General features: G+C 34.9%; 1 protein-coding gene across 10 annotated transcripts in view; it reads right to left on the bottom strand.

Moving 5' to 3' along the window:
• Window positions 1–18,005, bottom strand: part of ZNF385B (zinc finger protein 385B) — a 424,371-nt gene that overhangs the window by 66,565 nt on the left and 339,801 nt on the right. For 5 of the 10 annotated variants that reach the window (XR_002773778.1, XM_023514147.1, XM_023514149.1 and 2 more), the window contains one exon: window positions 2,144–2,182. The exons of the other annotated variants lie outside the window; for them this stretch is intronic. Coding sequence is in view for 4 of the 5 variants with exons in the window: in XM_023514147.1 (XP_023369915.1) it covers window positions 2,144–2,182 (39 nt within the window). In the remaining variant the exon portion in view is untranslated. The remainder of the gene's footprint in view (window positions 1–2,143; window positions 2,183–18,005) is intronic. 10 annotated transcript variants of the gene reach the window in all.

Raw genomic sequence — 18,005 nt, 5'->3', positions numbered from 1 at the left:
AAAAAAAAAAAAAAAAAAAAGAAAAGAAAAAGAAAAGAAAAATTTGGGGATCAATTTTTAAGAAGGTCATAATCAATTGTATGAAATGTTATTTCCTTAGAAAAATAATTTAAAAATCCTCTATGGGGTAAAGAAAAATTTCAAAAAGAAAATAAAACCCTAGTTCGTTTTCTTAATTTACCCACGAATGTGTGCACTTAAGTCTATCCATACATTAGCAAAATGTGAAACTATACTTTCAGTCAATTCCTAGAGGCGACAAATCAGTTTGGACAGGGTTAAAAATAAAATAGGCTGTGTTGGCAGGATACAAAAACTACACTATTTTATAAAAACAGGAACATTTTATTGAGATACTTTCTGTTCCCAGGCTCTGGAAAACATTTCCCTTTGGCAATGTGTGAACTACATGAGATTTAACTGTATGACTCTTTCCTAGCTACCAGTTTTCTACATAGCACTTTTATTATTTTCACCATATCCATACACTGATATTTTTTCTTTAATTTGACTGAAATTCAAATAGGCTTCTATAAGACATAAACGATCATAACTATGAAATCAGTTTTAATGCATACTTTCCTATTACTTCTTTCAAAACTTATATTGAAAATTAACAATAAAAATTAAAGTTGCCATCAGTCAAAATAAATGCACATATCCTAGTTGTTCTCATACAATATAGAAAGAAACACAGACAAAAGGACAGATCTACAAAAATCTAGTTCCAAGTTTTTAGCAAACCATGGTCTCGACTGACAACTTCAGCAAGATCTTTGACTATGTTCCCTTTACGCTTTTCAACTTGTTAGCCAACAGCCTTAAAAATAAGGCTGCTCATATTTCACAGTTACACCACCTCCACCTCAAATATGCTTTCTTGTTCTGGAGGCTCAGAGCTCTCTATGCTGAAAGGTGAGTTGTAGTGAACACTCCGAACAGAAAGGCAGGCAGGTTCCCAGCCATCTGCTCTCCGAAATGCAAGCTAAGGACGTTTCTTCATGAACCTCTCACCAGAATTAGCTTCTCTAGTTTAGACACACTCATTCTATTTTTTCTCATAAAATCAAATAAGCCCAGCCCTTTATCCCTTCTTTGCTACCTGGCATTAACTCTCACTGCCTTTCCATCCTTTGAATGACGTAGCATCTCAAAATTTTACCCTCGTGTTTCTCACTTGGAACAGATTTTCTTTATTTTACCCTTGATTTTCTATTTCCTTCGAGGTTTTAGGAAACACCTACTTTTTCTTCTGCTATAAACCTCTTTTCTATTCCTCTGCTGTTTATCAGAAAAATCCATTAATGTTTTTATATTCTAGTGTCACTGGTGGGGATATGATTCAGTTAAAAGAAGACTTTAGATGATATAAAAGCGACTATTCCATTCACCAGTTTTTCTGATATCTTGAAACACTGCCAAGCCGACGTTCTGTTTTCCTATTTGCCATCTGATGCCATAACTATAAATACCTGAGTTATTTCAGGGGGCTCCAACTGGGACAGTGACAAAGGAGGTTGTCAGCTACCTTTTTCTTAAAAGTATGAACTGGTAAAACTCAATTGTTCTTAGCATTCCTACAGTGCTCTAAAAGTTAGATAAAATAACTATGATATTAATTTATATTAATTTTTTTCCTCCACTAGTTGAATGTAGTTCTCTGTGGTCATAATGAAATGTATATAACTAAGCCATCATTAATTCTTTTATTCAACCATCATTTTTTAGGATGAATAAAACATTCAGGATGAATAAAAACATTCTCAGAAATCCTAAAGTGTGATAAATGAAAGCGATTCAACTTAGTACAGTCAAAGCTACACATGTACATCGTGATGACTCCATTTGTAGAATACTCAGCAAATTATGGGAGGTATTGCAATCACACGGTAAATTCTCATTTTTAAAATTCAATTGCCATTTCATAGACATTTGGTTTTTAAAAATGAATAAGTGCTTTCAAAAATATTTTTAAATTCTTACAGCTTATTAGTCATATTAAATTAGTTCATGTAAGTTCACACGGCAAAAAACTATGAGTTGAGAAAATTATGGCTTATCAGGAAATAATATTAAAGAAGCTTTTTAGGGAAAAAAAAGGAAAAAACCCTACTAGATAGCACTAGCTACCAATATTCCTTACCTGGCATAATTTATTGGTCCCAAATAAGCCTCTTCTTTTCTAAAAAAAGTAAAAATTAGAAGTAATCATCTGGAATTTTGATGCTAGCAAGCGCAATTACAAGAAAATTTAAAAAAATCTATTTTCCTTGCTCTCCTCTAAGCACAAAGCCTGAAAAAGAGTTAACACTTGCCACTGTTTCTAATGAAAACCACACAGAAATGAAAAGCAAAACCTATTAGTGCAATTAACTGGTAGGTAATAAAAATGAAAGATGAGGTTGTAGCTGTTACCAGGAATTGAGGAGGTAATTGGAGGATGTGTATGGACAGATTAACTATTATATTCTAGCACTTACAAAAGGAGTGAATGAATCTGGCCTTATCACACTCTCTATCATATTTTCAATATCAAAATAAGAACAAACAGATTTCTTTGGTGTATTCACCAAGATTATGGGGACCACAAATCTGTGTGAATTTTTTAAAAGAACATTACTTTCGCCAGATATACCAAAAAGTAATTTACTTCTGCACAGCAGAAACGATCACATAAAAATATGCAGCTGCAAATAACACCTAGACACAGAAAAGTAACACACTTCAGGTCTGCACTAAAGGTAGGATGACTCTGGGATGGGGCTATGTGGCTATGTCATCAAGGGACTTGGCATAATAGTATAATAGATTTTAAGCTCTAGGTAATTGTGCTAGCTAGAATGTTAGGCAGAAAATATAGAATTACAAATTGTTAACTATCCTAGTACTTTTCAAGAGGCCTGAAATTTGAGTTGTATCTTTGTAAGAGTCTTAAAAAGATTTAACAAGCCATCCAGTAAGGCTGAGGATGGGAGTTACTCAGGCATTACCCCCATTAAAAAACAAAAAACAGAAAGATGGGGAAATCTCCTTAAGGATCTAATATTTTAGCCAATGTTCTAAAAAGCATCAGTAAGCCTTATTACTTACACAGTGCAGGAGCCCCTACTAGTTTTTCCACTAAAAAGAAGTAGAAACCAGGTTCTTGACTTTTAAAAAGCAAATATTTCTGGAGTCCTGATATGTTTGAGATATCTTAGCCTAGATGGAGAGGTGAGTATAACACAAGAAAGGGCAGAATTTTAAAATAAGAAGTAAAAAAGGTAGCACAAGCCATTTCTTTGGAGGGTGGGGAAATACACTGTCATAAAGCAAAATAATGGGTCATGAGAGGGACAAAAGGGTCTGTCTCCTCTGCCCCAGCCCCACTTTGTGTTTTTTCCCCTTTCTTGACTTTCTTATATTTTAAGCATCTAGGATCCTCCCTTTAACAGTGACATCAATGCGTTAACCTCCAGGATATCTTTTTTTTTTTTTTTAAGAGACAGAGTCTCACTATATTACCCTCAGTAGAGTACGGTGGTGTCACAGCTCACAGCAACCTCCACTCCTGAGCCTAGGTGATTCTCTTGCCTCAGCCTCCTGAGTTGCTGGGACTACAGGCGCCTGCCACAATGCCCGGCTATTTTTGTTGTTGTTGTTGCAGTTTGGCCGGGGCTGGGTTTGAACCCGCCACCCTGGGTATATGGGGCTGGTGCCCCACCCACTGAGCCACAGGCACCACCCCCAGGATATCTTTTAAATTCCTTTTCTACCCGTGTAATAATAATAACATCATAGCAAGAGTAATTTTGATTTATAGAGTTCTTATTATGCACCAGGATCTACATATGATGACAGCTCTGACTGCCATTCCAGAAAGAGTTCTAAAATTGCTTTGAAGGGCAGGGTAGGCCCTGTTGTTGGTGCATAACTCCTTAAGGGGAGCACTTTGAAGGTGACTGTAATGATACTCAGCAATGAGGTATGTAGCAATTTCTCTAGCATGAGTTTGCAAATTTAACTGTGCACCCACATATACAATGGGATTATAAAAGGGATTATCTCATGTAGTTCTGACCACCACCTGAGTTCAGATATGATTATTATCATTTTACAGATGAGGAATCCAAGGCTCTGAGAGGTTCAAAAATTTATTACCCTCAAATTTGTTGACATGGGAGCCAGGATCGAAACTAAGACAGGAGTCTCTCTCCATGCTGTTCCCTGCCACAGGAACACTGCAGAAATGGCAAGTGTCATTCCTGGTACTACTATAGGATATGAGCTTTGGGAAGAACGGACAAGCACTGCTAGAACTTTGTAGCCCAGAAAGTAGCAACCTACACAAACTACAGATAAGCATTCCTTGGTACGTAAGTAAAAGTTTCCTGGAGAAGTGAGTCTGGTTTTTTTCTCTCTGACCCATTTCTGGGATAACTCACTTCTTGTGTAACTTCATGACAGCCATAAATAAAAATCTGGGCTGCTCTTTCTTTTTTTCCCCATTATAACTGTTGGGTTTACACACAGAAAAAAAAAAAAAAAAGTCCCAGGGCTGGAGATTACATGATAGCATGTGGTAGCCATCACTTGCACCTGTCCTTGATTGGCTGCAAAGAAGACCTTAGCCACCAAATCTTTGAGACTTAGGGCCTTCGGGGAGTTTGGCTAGTCATCCAGTTTTCACTGTGGTTTTACTGAATTACGATAGTACAAAAAGAATAACTTTTTCATCCTTTTCTAACATTAGGTTTATGGACAAGAATGTGACAATAGGGTCTCATTAGAACCTCAAATATTCACGAAGCAACACATTTAAAAGTGATAGCTTCATCAGTGAGAACAACATTTCTCTAAAGTTACTTCCAAAGGTTTTGCCTTTCATATTTAAATATTCTGACCACATGCCTTTATGTTAATGTTTTACTTAAAAAGAAAATCCTTGAAATCTTAAAAAGAAATGAAACATAAATACAGACAGGAACACTTGTATAACAAATTTCTTTTCTCTCCAAGATCAAGAAATACAAATAATTGCATATTTTTTGGCAACGTTAGTTCAACCATAAAACTGTGTACTATTCTGGACTTCAAATCAGAAGGTTCAATAAGAATAAAGCACATGCAACACTACACTGGGAGTGTCTGCTCCCGTGAGCCTGCATTTTTGTATCTGGAGTACATAAAAGCTGAGATCTGCCATGCTGACTCTTTCCTATCCAGAGCACAATGACAGGGGTCCCCCTGAATGCCACTGGTGCTGCTGAAAGGAAGACAAATGGCATGTCACTCTCTCCACCCTTGATTATAACAAGGGTCAAATGTTTGGAAGACTGCTTTGCTCTAGAATCCCCTGCTCTTTGCTGGAACCTCACATTGGCCATGGCTTGCAAAGGACAACTTGAACGGTGCCCTCTTTGGCCAGTGACCCCAGCAGAAAGTTAGCCAGTCATTCAGAACTGGTATAGAAGATAAAATAACACAACCAATACCTTATAAACTGACAGATAGGTTACATTATATCTAAGTCCCAGACTCAATAAAGCTACTATTCTTGTTGCTACTGTTACTATGTTATCGAAATGTTGTATGTTTCTTAGTATTTTGAGGATGGTTGACACTTGGCAGCATCTAATGGCAGCAGAATTAAGTAGATTTCACCTTTTCCCACTTTTCCAGAGCTTCTTTTGTGGCAGTAAATATTCCCTATAGAGAATATAGGTGGCATCAGCCCAGAGATGAGCAGGCTATCAGAGGAGACTACAGATTAGCATTTCATTTTTTTTAACTCTGTTTTTTCTTAAAAATGAATTTAGAGAGCTTGATATATTTTTCTCAAATTCCATATTATCAGGTTTCCTTTGAAAAGCTCTGGGATTCATCAAACTAGAGTTGTTTATTCCATTGACGAAAAAAGATGACTAGAGTCAGGAAAAAAACATCCGGTGATCCATTTTGAAGATCCATTTTGAAAAGAAGACTAAGGTCTGCATTTTCAGGAGTTTCTCTGGAGAAATTCCATCTTGGTTTTACTTCAGAGGAAACATACAGAATACAAATAGATTTGTGTTTCTGCCATAAAAGAAAGTCCTTTTTCCAGATAACTCTGACAGCAAAAATGCCTCTTTAGAAGTTAAGGGCTTTACATCGACTTCATACGGTTTTGTCCTTAGGAAGTTTTGCTCTCTTCTAACATGTAACACTTTTACAAATGTATCATTTTCAAATTGTTCATATGTTTACTAAATTTTTTCGAAAAATTTATTCATTTAACAAAATTTTATGAAGTTCCTATCATCTACTGTTTTGGGAGCTAAATATACAGTAGATAACAAGCTTTCAAGTATACCCTTTGGGGGCGGGACACAAATATAAGAGGGTCCTTATCTAAAAAAACAACTAATGTAACCTGCTTCTGTGTACCCTCAATGAATCCTCAATAATAAAATAAAAAAATAAAATAAATAAGAACAAAAAAAATTTCAACATTCCATGGAGAGACCTAATATCTAAGGTAATAAATAAGACACTTTCAGAGTATTGTTAAGTGCCATGAAAAAGCAAATCGGAGGATGGGAAAGAAACAATATTTCACGACAGATAATTCCTAAAAATATTTTCATTGCCTTGATACTCACTGTGAGTCAGATACTTCACATGTATAGCCACGGCAAATATGCAAAAAATCCCTTCCACTATTTAGAGAAGTTGATACAGAATCCAGAATCTAGCAGTTGGTGAGAACTACAGGCAAAGAGGCTCCTCAGCTTTTAATATGGCCTGTGAGACATATCTGCAGAGGATATTCTTCAAATGACAAATACTAAGACAACAACTGATCTCAGAGCTACCACCAGTATCTTCCTGAGAAGAAAGGAAAGCTAAGTAATTTGGAAGTTCTCTAAGGATGAATGCTAAGTACTAGACACTACCCATCTGGACATTTGTCTACACAGGGTAAGTTGGCCTGGAACAAGGTGCGCAAACAGCAGAATGACTGTGATTACTTCTTTTGTCTTTAAAATAAATACATACTTTGTCAAAGAGCTAATGGCTATTTGTGAATATATTACAGCAAAGTACTGCTTTTCATCTTTTATACTTTCAAAACCCTAAAAAGTTACCAAACTGTAGAAGCAAAAAAAGCTAAAAGCAAACAAATGGGTGATTTCACCATTTCCCTCTCTTTCATAGAAACCCAGTAACCCTTTTGACAGATAATTCTTAAACTCTTTTTAAAGAATAACGTTTAAGTTCTTTTTCGGACAGTGGTTATTTTGTTAATGGGACAGGCCATCAGATTAGGCTGTGTGCCTTACTGGAGCTGAATGTTTAGCTCTGACAGTAGATCCTTGTATGTAACAAGTATGGTCAGTACAAATGTAAAATGTTCCACTTTCTTGGCTGGCTCCACATGTCTGGTGATTTTCCACACTGCCAGGGATCAAGAGTGATGCAGCAAATCTGTAGTTATGCTGCTGCGTAATTTAAGAAGCCACATCAAAGAGTATTTCAAAAAGTTCAGTTTAAAAAATCTGCAAAGGGCACGGACTTAATTGAATGTTCACTCCTCCCTTGTTGTCATTAGCAAACAGCAATGTTTGGGGTGTTGTCATTTCTATTCAAATTATAGATGAATAAACTAAAGAACTGAAATCATATTGCATATGTATCCATGTTCAGCTTAAAAAGGCATATTGAAAGGTCCAATTGGTTAATGTGATATATTGAGGAAGCTTGGACCACCCTCAACCCCCAAGTGCAAATGCTATGTTCAATGTAGTGAAAAAGCATTAAGGTAATGAGCTGGATTCGTCTCCTAAGGAAACCTTATGTTTTTCTTCCTTTCCTCTCTTAAACAAATATTTAGATGTGACTGGAAATAATTAGTACAGACAGGTGTTTTTCCATCAGGATGCAAAGAAAGTTTTTGAAAGATTTTTCATTTAGTCTTCAAGATTTAATGTCCCTGGAACTAGAATAATTTTTGGTCAAAGTATACATATTGATTTTAAAGATCTATAACATCTTTCAAAGATAACATAGTGAAAAGTTCCTATGATACTGCTAGAACTTTTGAAAGAATATGAGAATAATTACAAATTTTTTAAGAAAAGTAAAAAAGTACCTGGAATATTTTACGGAATTAATAAGACTTTACTTCTATCATGAATTCCGATAGAAAAAATAATAGAAGCTTAGAAGAAGAAATAATATAATGATAAATACTATGAGTATTTTTTATATGTGGAAAAGTTACTGTTCTCAGAGTACTTATATTTTATATTTCTTAGTGAGCTATATTCATATTTAAAAAATAAGAACAATAATAGCTCAAGACATATACAGCTGACAATAAACTATATCCCACAAAGATAAATACCAACAAAACTGGTTAGAATACGCTATTCAGAGTGATGGAACCAGGAACTGGATTCACCAAGAGAATCTAAATAAAATGGGTTGGGTTCTTGCTTTGCTATTTGGTACTGTGTCTCCTTAGGGTGAAATACATGTACAATAGGCAACACATCATGTCAGGAGCTGAGACAACAGAAGCGTTTTTCAAAAACTGTGTAAAATACTGAATAAAACAGAGACTCATTAGAGGACAGGCCATCAGAAGTGAGTATTCCACAGAATATTTTAAGAAAAGATCTTCAAGTATATTTGGAAAGACAGGCCAAATATCTAAAATAGAAGATAATACTCGGTTCTTGGCCTTTCCTTTTTTTCTTTTGTAAATAGTGACTTGAAAATAAACCCTAAATTGTTCCCAAGGTTATACTTTTATAACATATTGCACAAATTCAGTGCCAAAAATAAGCCTGAGAAATATCTTTTTAAAAAATAGAATTGTTTTATTCTTTAGGAGAAAAATAAATGGCATATAAGGAACCCAAGAAGACTTGCTGATAACTTACAAATGTAGTTCTAAAACCTACGGGGGATCAATCTCCAAATCCAAGGATGTAAGGATGTGTTTTCTTGTTTTCTGGTAAATGGGCTAAAAAATGTCATAAGGGCTTGCTAAGCGTCTAGGGAAGTAATGGGCTTTCTTGATTTGAAAATAAGTAAACCTCCTGAACAGTCAAATGTATTAACTGATACCCTTTCAAAACCACTCTGATAAGTTAACTCTGAAAGGCTGTTCGGTTATTAATCCGATATATATCCTGATGCTGAGGTTCACAGCACAAAATGATGGGAAGATTAAAAGAAAGCCTCACCAGACAGGGAAAGAAGTACAAAAGTAGAAACCTGGGTCTATTTGACTATGTTCCTCATTCTGCAAAGCTAAGTAAATATGAAGCATTTTGTCCCCAAATAGAGGACAACACATTGTTCCCCTTGCACTAAGAAGAAACATGACAATTGAGGACTGATGAAGCTCTAGAAAAGCAACAAATCTAGAATGTTCTCATCCTAAGCATTCAGGGTTCTTATTCTGCCACTCAACCATTATACAGTGGTAAAATAGCAGAGATCATCTACATATTTGGGCTTTTAAAAAATAATAATTAATAAATAATAATTTCCTGTGATGACCGACTCCCAGGAAATGCTGACATTACCTTTGTACTGCTACAAAACGGTAGTTCCCCAGATGCATAGCTTCAAAGTGCCACTGCCCTTCCCCAAACCACTGCCCTTCATCCCCAAAGGGCAGTGGGAAATTCAATACAGTAAAACACTGAAAACGGAGTTGTAGTTAAAGCAGATAGGTTGGGCCCCATGCCCATAAGCCTAATTTTAATATTTTACACTTGAAAATGAAAAAAGATTTACAAAATTTTATGAACTTGCTTGAGCCTCTTCGTAATCAGATTCCAGAATCCAGATTTCCTTCTATGGGGGCCAGATTTAGCAAATAAAAATATCTGATGTTCAATTAAAGTTGAATTTTAGGCAAACAACAAGTAATTTTAATGTAAGTATGTGCTATGCAATGTTTGGCACATTAATACTAAAAACATTATTTATTGTTTCTTTACAAGGCAACTTAAGCTGGGCATCCTGTATTTTATCTGTTCCCCTTGGATTCCCCTCCAAGGATGTCACAGCTGTATCAATGTTGATTCTACTGGTCTTCCTTCTTCTCATAGGCTCACCTTATCACACATAATATTTTCAGGGCTTTAATTAAGAAAGTGGTCCCTTGGTGGTTCTGTGGACAGGTGATATAAACAATTTCATTTCATATGTTCATCTTACTCTTACCCCTTTTTATGAATGTATATGTATGTACATTTTAGTTTTTCTCCTTAGAAAACATTTTTGGTTCAAATTTGTCTCTGCATTTCTATTACACAAAATTACTTGTAAAGTAAAATAAAAGCTTTAATAAAGTGCCTCACTCTGCCTTCTGCAGTGATAATTACTCTGTTGAATAAGGCTCTGTTAATGGTATGGTTTGACATTCAACATTTGTCCATTTGATTTATTATAATTATTTTTAACGTGATTGCAAGGAGGCTTTTGGTTCAATCCAAAAGTAGTTTAAATTATCTTTCTTTTCTCCTGAATATGTAAGGAAAAGCAGTCACTTCTAGCAAAATGACTTTATTCACTAGAGTTATTTAAAATATACACAAAGCCCTCTCTGCCTCTATATATTTTGAATAGAGCAACACACGCGCAAGAGAAAAATGAATGCAGCAAATGAAATCACCCAGTTAAAAATGCACACACTTGCTTATATTTTGCCCATGGATGTGGCATCATCAAGAATTCCTAATCAAGAAATGAGGAAAAGCCTACATGAGCCACATAGCAAGTTTTCATGAAACACATCAAGTCTCTCTCTCAGTAACATTCACAAAAAGATTTAACATTGTGAGGCTAAAATCTTTTGTATTTATAATCTATCCACTCCTTATAAAGATTTTCCAAAATGTTTCTGAATGATTCTGCTTTGCTTTCTGAAATTCAGTCTGTTGGAATGCTTGGCCCGTCAAAGTCTTCATAATACTCATTTGAAATTCTTATTGACCCTTCTGCCTCCGCACAAACTCCCAAACGTTTACCAAAATTGAACAAATACCTATTTCCTAAGAACACGAAAGTTGATACCTCACTTGATCTAAAAGATTTTGTATAATTAGTCAGGAACAATATCACAACAGAATGATATCACAATATCAATTGTTGGCAGTTACCAAGCTACTGCAGTTCAAATGGCCCTCTCGAAGCTGAGGTTAAAAGCTGGCCTCTGGAAATCAATCATGCTCTTTGCACAGAAGAATATTTCAGTGATATGAAAGCTGAAATGGAGACCATAATCTTTTGTGATTACCCTTGAGGCTGAAGCAAACGCAAAAAGGAAAGTCTATGAATTGCTGATAATTTCCTGAGATGACCGACTCCCAGGATATTACCTTTGCACTGTAACAAAATGATGGTTCCCCAGATGCACAGCTTCAAAGAACTCCACATCTGGGTGTCACAATGCTTCTTCGGAAGCCACTCATACATTAAAAAGCAGCAGGGCTCTCTCTGAAGACAAAGGACAGTCTGATTGCACAAAGAGTGATAAGCTGTGTGGTACAGGCTGTCTTTCCAGAAAGTTCTTTTCTGAAGGAATTGATTTAAAATGTATCACTTTAACCCACCCTCACTCCAGAAGTCTAAAGACTGATACATTTCTCTGTTCCTAATGGCTGTGGAACTATGAATATCTTATAACTTCTAAATTTTTATTTAGGATGATATTTACATCTTGTGAAAAAATAGCTATACAACACTTTTGGATAGAATATAAAACTGTTAACCTTTTTTTGAGTAGTCATCAAACTTATAGTTAGATGCTATTTCTCAGAGCACAGGGTAAGAGGTTTCTCATGTAATTGGCAATTTAAATTTAGGAAAATAGGTATGTGGGGGTAGGGTATAGGGAGATGTGTAACAGTCAAATGTACAAGGAATAAAATTCTATTATCAATATATTAAAGATAATTTGGTGTGTTGATTATTATGACTAGGTTTAAAATGTTTTTTAAATGGCCACTTAATCTAGTTGCAGTTTAATTAATGAATAATGTGGGAATAAAGGTTCTATGTTTGGAAATCAATAGTATTGTAAAAATATGATGGGAAAAATCATTATGTCTTAGGACTCAATAATAACATATCATAGGCACATAGCTTTCAGGTTCAAATTATATTGCATGTAGATTTTAAAGCCTAAATATTATTTAAGGTCCAAGGGGCAGGAGTGGGAACAGAATCCAATCAAACTGTCCTTATTTCTAGCATCCATTCAATATTCCCTGCCCCAGCCCTGCTCCAAAGCACCTCTTTATTGTAGCACCTCTTTATAGCTTCCAGGCAGTCAGGTAATTTTGCTCATTAAATATGCCCTACCCTTATCTCATTCAGCTAACATAAACTGAGCACTTACTAAGTACCAGGCTTGACTGTTTTAAACTAGACCACAACTGTCTTAAACTCGAGGTCTTAGCCATATGCACATCCTTAGCATCTGCTTTAGTTAGGATTGCTCTAATGCACAAAGCCAGCTCCAATGGTAAATATAACTTGGTTTATTTAAGGTAGTTTATTAGGTAGATGAGATTAAAGGGATAGAAGTATTCATAAAAGCATTAGTATTTTTTATAAAAATAGAGCTTTTCCATTTTAAGAATCCTTTTGTAAACATCATTTCATTTGATAGTCTTATTATTTTAAATAACTAAAAAAGTATGGTGGTATGCTATATACTTAAGATTTTTTTTAAAGACTTTTATTAAATACATTCCAGAAAATTTCCAAATGTTCATTCATACCCTCAATTCCCCATAAATGCAATAAAGTCAGACTTTCAGGATGTAATAATAGAACCTGTTATCACACCCAGTCTGAACTGAAGAAGAGCAGCACTACGTGACTATCTCCAGATCTAAGAATATAAGTTTGGACATGGGTCATCTGACGTCCAGTCCAGTGCTCTTTCCTCATATAATGAACTGAAGCATTCTATCTTTTTCTCCCCTTTGTTCCAGTTCCTGCTTCCTTGGGCAGCATGAAACAGAGTAAGGGCCAGGTAGGACTGTCAGAGGTTTTCTTTGGAAAAAGTTAAGTGGAGTTATTTCTCTAAAATCAGAAAGAATTCTGCAAGTGGCTTTTGGGAGGAGGTGGGATCTGGCTGATGAAAGAGTGACTGACTAAATAAATGAATAAATGCTACCACCTTCTTTGGAAGGTAAGTACTTCAATAGCATGCCACATGACGGCAGCTGTTAGTAAGCATTTTAGCATCTAAGAGCTCTAGCTCACCTTGGGAAATGGTTATTCTGTGTATTCGATTATAATGTTATGACAATGAACCATTTTATATACAATGGAAATTTGGAGTCTACCTAGGAAAACCAATGAAATTAGGCCTAGAGACACGTGTTTTCATTAAATAATCACTAGAGAATTTCTCTGTGCACTTCTAATTATTTGTATATCACAAGCCTGTGGAAAGAATCAGATATATTTTCTACAACACCACTCAGATCTTAAGTTGACTCTGGAAACTATAATCACAACAAGAGAAAAGAAGTATGAACTTGAAAAAACCATTCTATCTCCTAAGAAGAATAAAGCAGAATTTTCAACCTTACTTTATAGGTCATGAGGAATTACTGGATACTTGAAAAAAAAAAATATATATATATTTTACATAGACATGTGTTTATTAGATTTCTACTTTTTGCCTTCACAAAATTTAAAAGTCTTAAAATTTAATAACAATAACAAATTTTAAGAAAAGGACTAGAAACAAAAACCTCATAAAGAATAAAATAAATACATTCAGAAAAGAAATCAGATGATTGCTACACCAAAATATTAAGCAATAATAATAATGCAAAGAAAGTAACATTCACATTGTCAAATAAGAGTATGTATATTATAGAATGCTTTGACTCTGAGGTTCAGTATGGAGTCATCAGTTAACTTCTTATTATTTTTTTCCAAAGTCTCAAAAAATAGACAACTAATATTTATAAATAAAAGTAAATGTAAAAAACAATATGTCTCCCGTATGAACATCCTGAGAAAAGTATACACATTTAAATTCAAAGTATGGTATGGTAGGGACCAGCTCTTACTTCCCTGATATTTAGATATTTTTATTTTTCCTTTTCAGTGGTAAAGCTCTCTATTGGATGAAATAAGACTAGATTATATTCTGCAATCTTCTGACCTGCAAAAAGGTATAATGATGACACATGTAGCCTATTTCATATGTGAGTGCATTAAAATAATTGTAGAATACCTTTAAAATATGCTAAAGCCCTCTTATACTAGAATTATGTGAAATAAGTTATCATTTATACAATTTTTTTTAAAATTTCAAGCATGAGAACATAAAAAGGAAGATAAGAAAACCTAAACTGAAAGCTACATTGGTGGGAAAAAAAAAAAAAGTGTTTTTCCAGGATTCCTACTGAGCTCTGCAAAGATGTTGAAACTTCACAGATTGCTAAACAACACTTCAATTCATCTCTATCACCCTCAAAAGCAACTACGAAAATACAGGGACTGGAATATTACAAAGCATGTCTTCCCTCCCATGAAGGAGATTTGAGACTTAATTCTGAACAGAAGAATCCAGAGAGAGAGGGAAAAATAAAGATCAGTGTTATTGGATGGATGTTTAAGCTTTTGATGAAAGTTTTTCAGAGGCCACCACCATCAGTGAAAGTTTATAGAGCAACCAATTTAGACATGCCTTTTCTGGGCCGGAGGGGGTGTTCTGTACGTATATTTTGCTGCTTTTGGATTTATTAAGCTCTCTTGCTCTCCCACGGTCACGTTAAGGCTTGGTTATCGTGAGAAGCTAAGAGCAAGCCTGTTGCTTTCCCCTTCTTTATTTAATTAATTAGAAATGTGTTAAGAATATTACCAAAAAATGAGAAAATTCTTTTTTAAGAAAAGGGCCTGACATAAACACTTTTGCTCGTTGACTCTACTCTTGAAAAATGCTGACCTGGGACAACATTAAGACCAAAGACCTGTCTTGCCAGAAAATCTGATGTACCCTCCAAGTACACATAATCCTTGAAACTCTAGCACTGGAGACAAGGCCCCAGAGCCATGTGAGGTTGAGACTAGGATAATGAAAGGGACATGCAAGAGGACACAGCTTGGGGGTACTACAGATGCCTCTTTTCACAGGCTAATGGAACCTTGCCTTCTCTTACTTCATAAGAGAGCAGGGAAGTCTTGATTTGAGATATCTGCTATCTCAACTGAATTGACTGTTCACTATGAGCAGAATCCTCTATTATACTTTGATGAGTCATTCCTATAGGACAATGAGCAAATTCTGCCTCATTTACCATAATAACCCCCCTCCCCTGCCCCAGCAAATGGTTGTAAATGAACAACTTTTTCTAGCTGCTCTAAATAAGTAATTTATTAGGGAGAAAGAACAAATATGATGAGACATTACACAAGCTTACATTTATAGGTTCATACCATTCCATGTAAATGGTATCTACAAATTCTAATGGTGTTTCAAGAGTGAGTAGAGAAAAGGAAAATTTGAACACAAAGCCCTTAGTAAAACAAACCTTGAGGCTTTTGAGTAAGGCGAGCGACATGAGTTGAATTTCAAAAGGACATGAAGAGGTGAGGGAGACAACAGTGCAAATGGTCACTGTGTGGTTTCTTCCCTCCTAATGGTCCTGTTTACTTAATTTTTCTCTCTGTTGAATTTAATGGGGATATAAACTTTTCCAGACATACAAATATATGCTGAAATATTTATACAAAATCTTTGTTAGCTTTGTACCACATTTCAAAGATTTCCTTTACTTAGTTTTTTTCCTAATGATCTGGGAAGCGTTGCTGTGATGTAAGCCTAATAATAGGCCATCAAGCTCTCCCCTCTTTTAGTGAACTTGAGCAACTGTGCAAAATTTCATCTCATGTTTTATTTCTGTGAACTGCTTTAGAACGTATAAAAGAAAATAATCCTTCAATATAGTTTAAAGTATACCATAAAAAATAAAAATTCAATTGTATGGTTTTTTTTCTGTTTGACAGCAATAAATATGTCAGTTCAAGTAGAGTCAGCTGGACACACCAGTATCCTAAAAGATATGGAATATATAACTTTTAATGACAGCAAGCACTATTAGAGTGAAAAAGAAGACTCAAAGGGCAAAAATTCACATTTGGATTATATGAGAAGTAGTAAAGTACTCAAAAGATATTCAGATAAAGGAAAAATATGTATTCAAATGTTTAAACAAGACTTACAAAGATATTACAGGCAGGTAAAAATGTTAAATGTCTTAATTTAATGGCTCATGGGAAACACAGCATGAATTAACAGCAAAGTTCATGTGATTTTGATTCCTAATTTCATTCTTTTGGAGCTCCTCAATAAATATATTATAATTTCTACTATAAAAAGAAACATTTAAATATTCATTGATATCGTCAAGCTATAAATGATCCAGACAGAATTGCAAAGGCTCTAGAATGATAAATAAAAAGATAATCATATAGATCATTTCATAATTCATCATGGATGATTCAAAGAACCAGTGATTTGGGACTTTATACTTAGAAATAACCTTTATTTTTTGCCACATATTCATTTTTTCATATTTCAGGAAAAAATAATTTCAAGGGAAGTAGTTCAAGGCAGATTATTTTGCACAAAAATAAGATGGTTGGGCCTCTTGCAATAAAGTAGCAGTGACTTCACTGCACTTATCCTTTCCTAGAACAGTTGCAAAAATATGGCAGAACCTACAAAGTCAATTCGAATAACTGGGATAGAAAATATCTGCTAATGGGCAAAGAAACTGACAGGTGACTGTGGTCCCAAGGCAGCTCTTGACTATAAATATAGCTCTGAAGAGTTAATCTGCGCATGTACACAATATGGCTGTTAAGAAGAAACTTGACCTACTCATCATAATATACATCACATAGCTGGGGTATGTACCTCAGTCTGCTCAGGATGCCAGAACAAAATACCATAGATGGGTCACATAAACCGCAGAAATCTATTTCCTCATAGTTCCTAAGACTGGTTCCAGGGTTCTAGCTTGGTTGGGTTCTCTTCCTGATAAGGGATAGCCACCTTGTAAGACTCAATGTATGTCAAGAACAAAAAATGAATACAAGTCACACTGAGCACCTCTTATAATAATTGCAGAAGTGTGTCTCAAGTATTACAGATTTAATATGTCTTTTTCCTTTCTTAAAAAATATATATATGTAAATATATATATATTTGCACCATCTGTATGTGTGTATAAATGGGTCTTCCAAATGAACTTATCATATTAAGTTAATGTCATCCATCTGGGTATTACACATATCCTTGTAGTTTGTAAACAAAGATGAAAGTTTGATCCAGAGTAAAAGAAATAGGAGATTCTAATTCTAATGCAAGAAACAATTGTGTATATTTTGGCAGCTCCCAAAACATTATTTACAACCATTAAAGGATGACCATGGAGTATTTGGCAAGCCTAAAGAATAATTAATAACAAAATAATGAAAATAGCTCTACTGGAATACAAAACTATTTTTTTCTGGTGTTTCTTGAATACTATAAGTTTAGAAACTATTCACTTTGCCAGTGTTTCTTGGTTTTTATTATCTTGCCTTTTTCATGTTTATTTATTCAATTTCTTATACGTTTCTTGGGTATAAGAAGCTTATTTTTATTTTGTTTATCATCTCCCAAACCCAGTACTCTTTAATGCATACATTATGTTTTCAATAAAATTCAGTAACTAACCACGTTATTTTTTAAATAAATGTTCTTAAAGCTATGGCTTAGGACAAGGACTATAGTAAATAATGGCCAGTTTCCACACCATCCACACATAGGAAGCAAGGAACTTGAGCTGGCGAAAACTATTGCCTTTAAATTAAAAAGCAGTAAAGGTTTGGCCCCTGTAGCTCAGCAGCAAGGGCACTGGCCACATATACTGGAGCTGGTGGGTTTGAACCAGCTAATTGCCAAACAATGACAATTACAACAAAAAAATAGCCAGGCGTTGTGG

This window comes from Otolemur garnettii, unplaced genomic scaffold (assembly GCF_000181295.1).
Source record: "Otolemur garnettii isolate 467f Iridium unplaced genomic scaffold, OtoGar3 scaffold00048, whole genome shotgun sequence".
In the NCBI taxonomy this organism is placed as follows: domain Eukaryota; kingdom Metazoa; phylum Chordata; class Mammalia; order Primates; family Galagidae; genus Otolemur; species Otolemur garnettii.
Note: the sequence above shows the minus strand (reverse complement) of the source record. Positions and strands in the feature narration are given on the sequence as shown.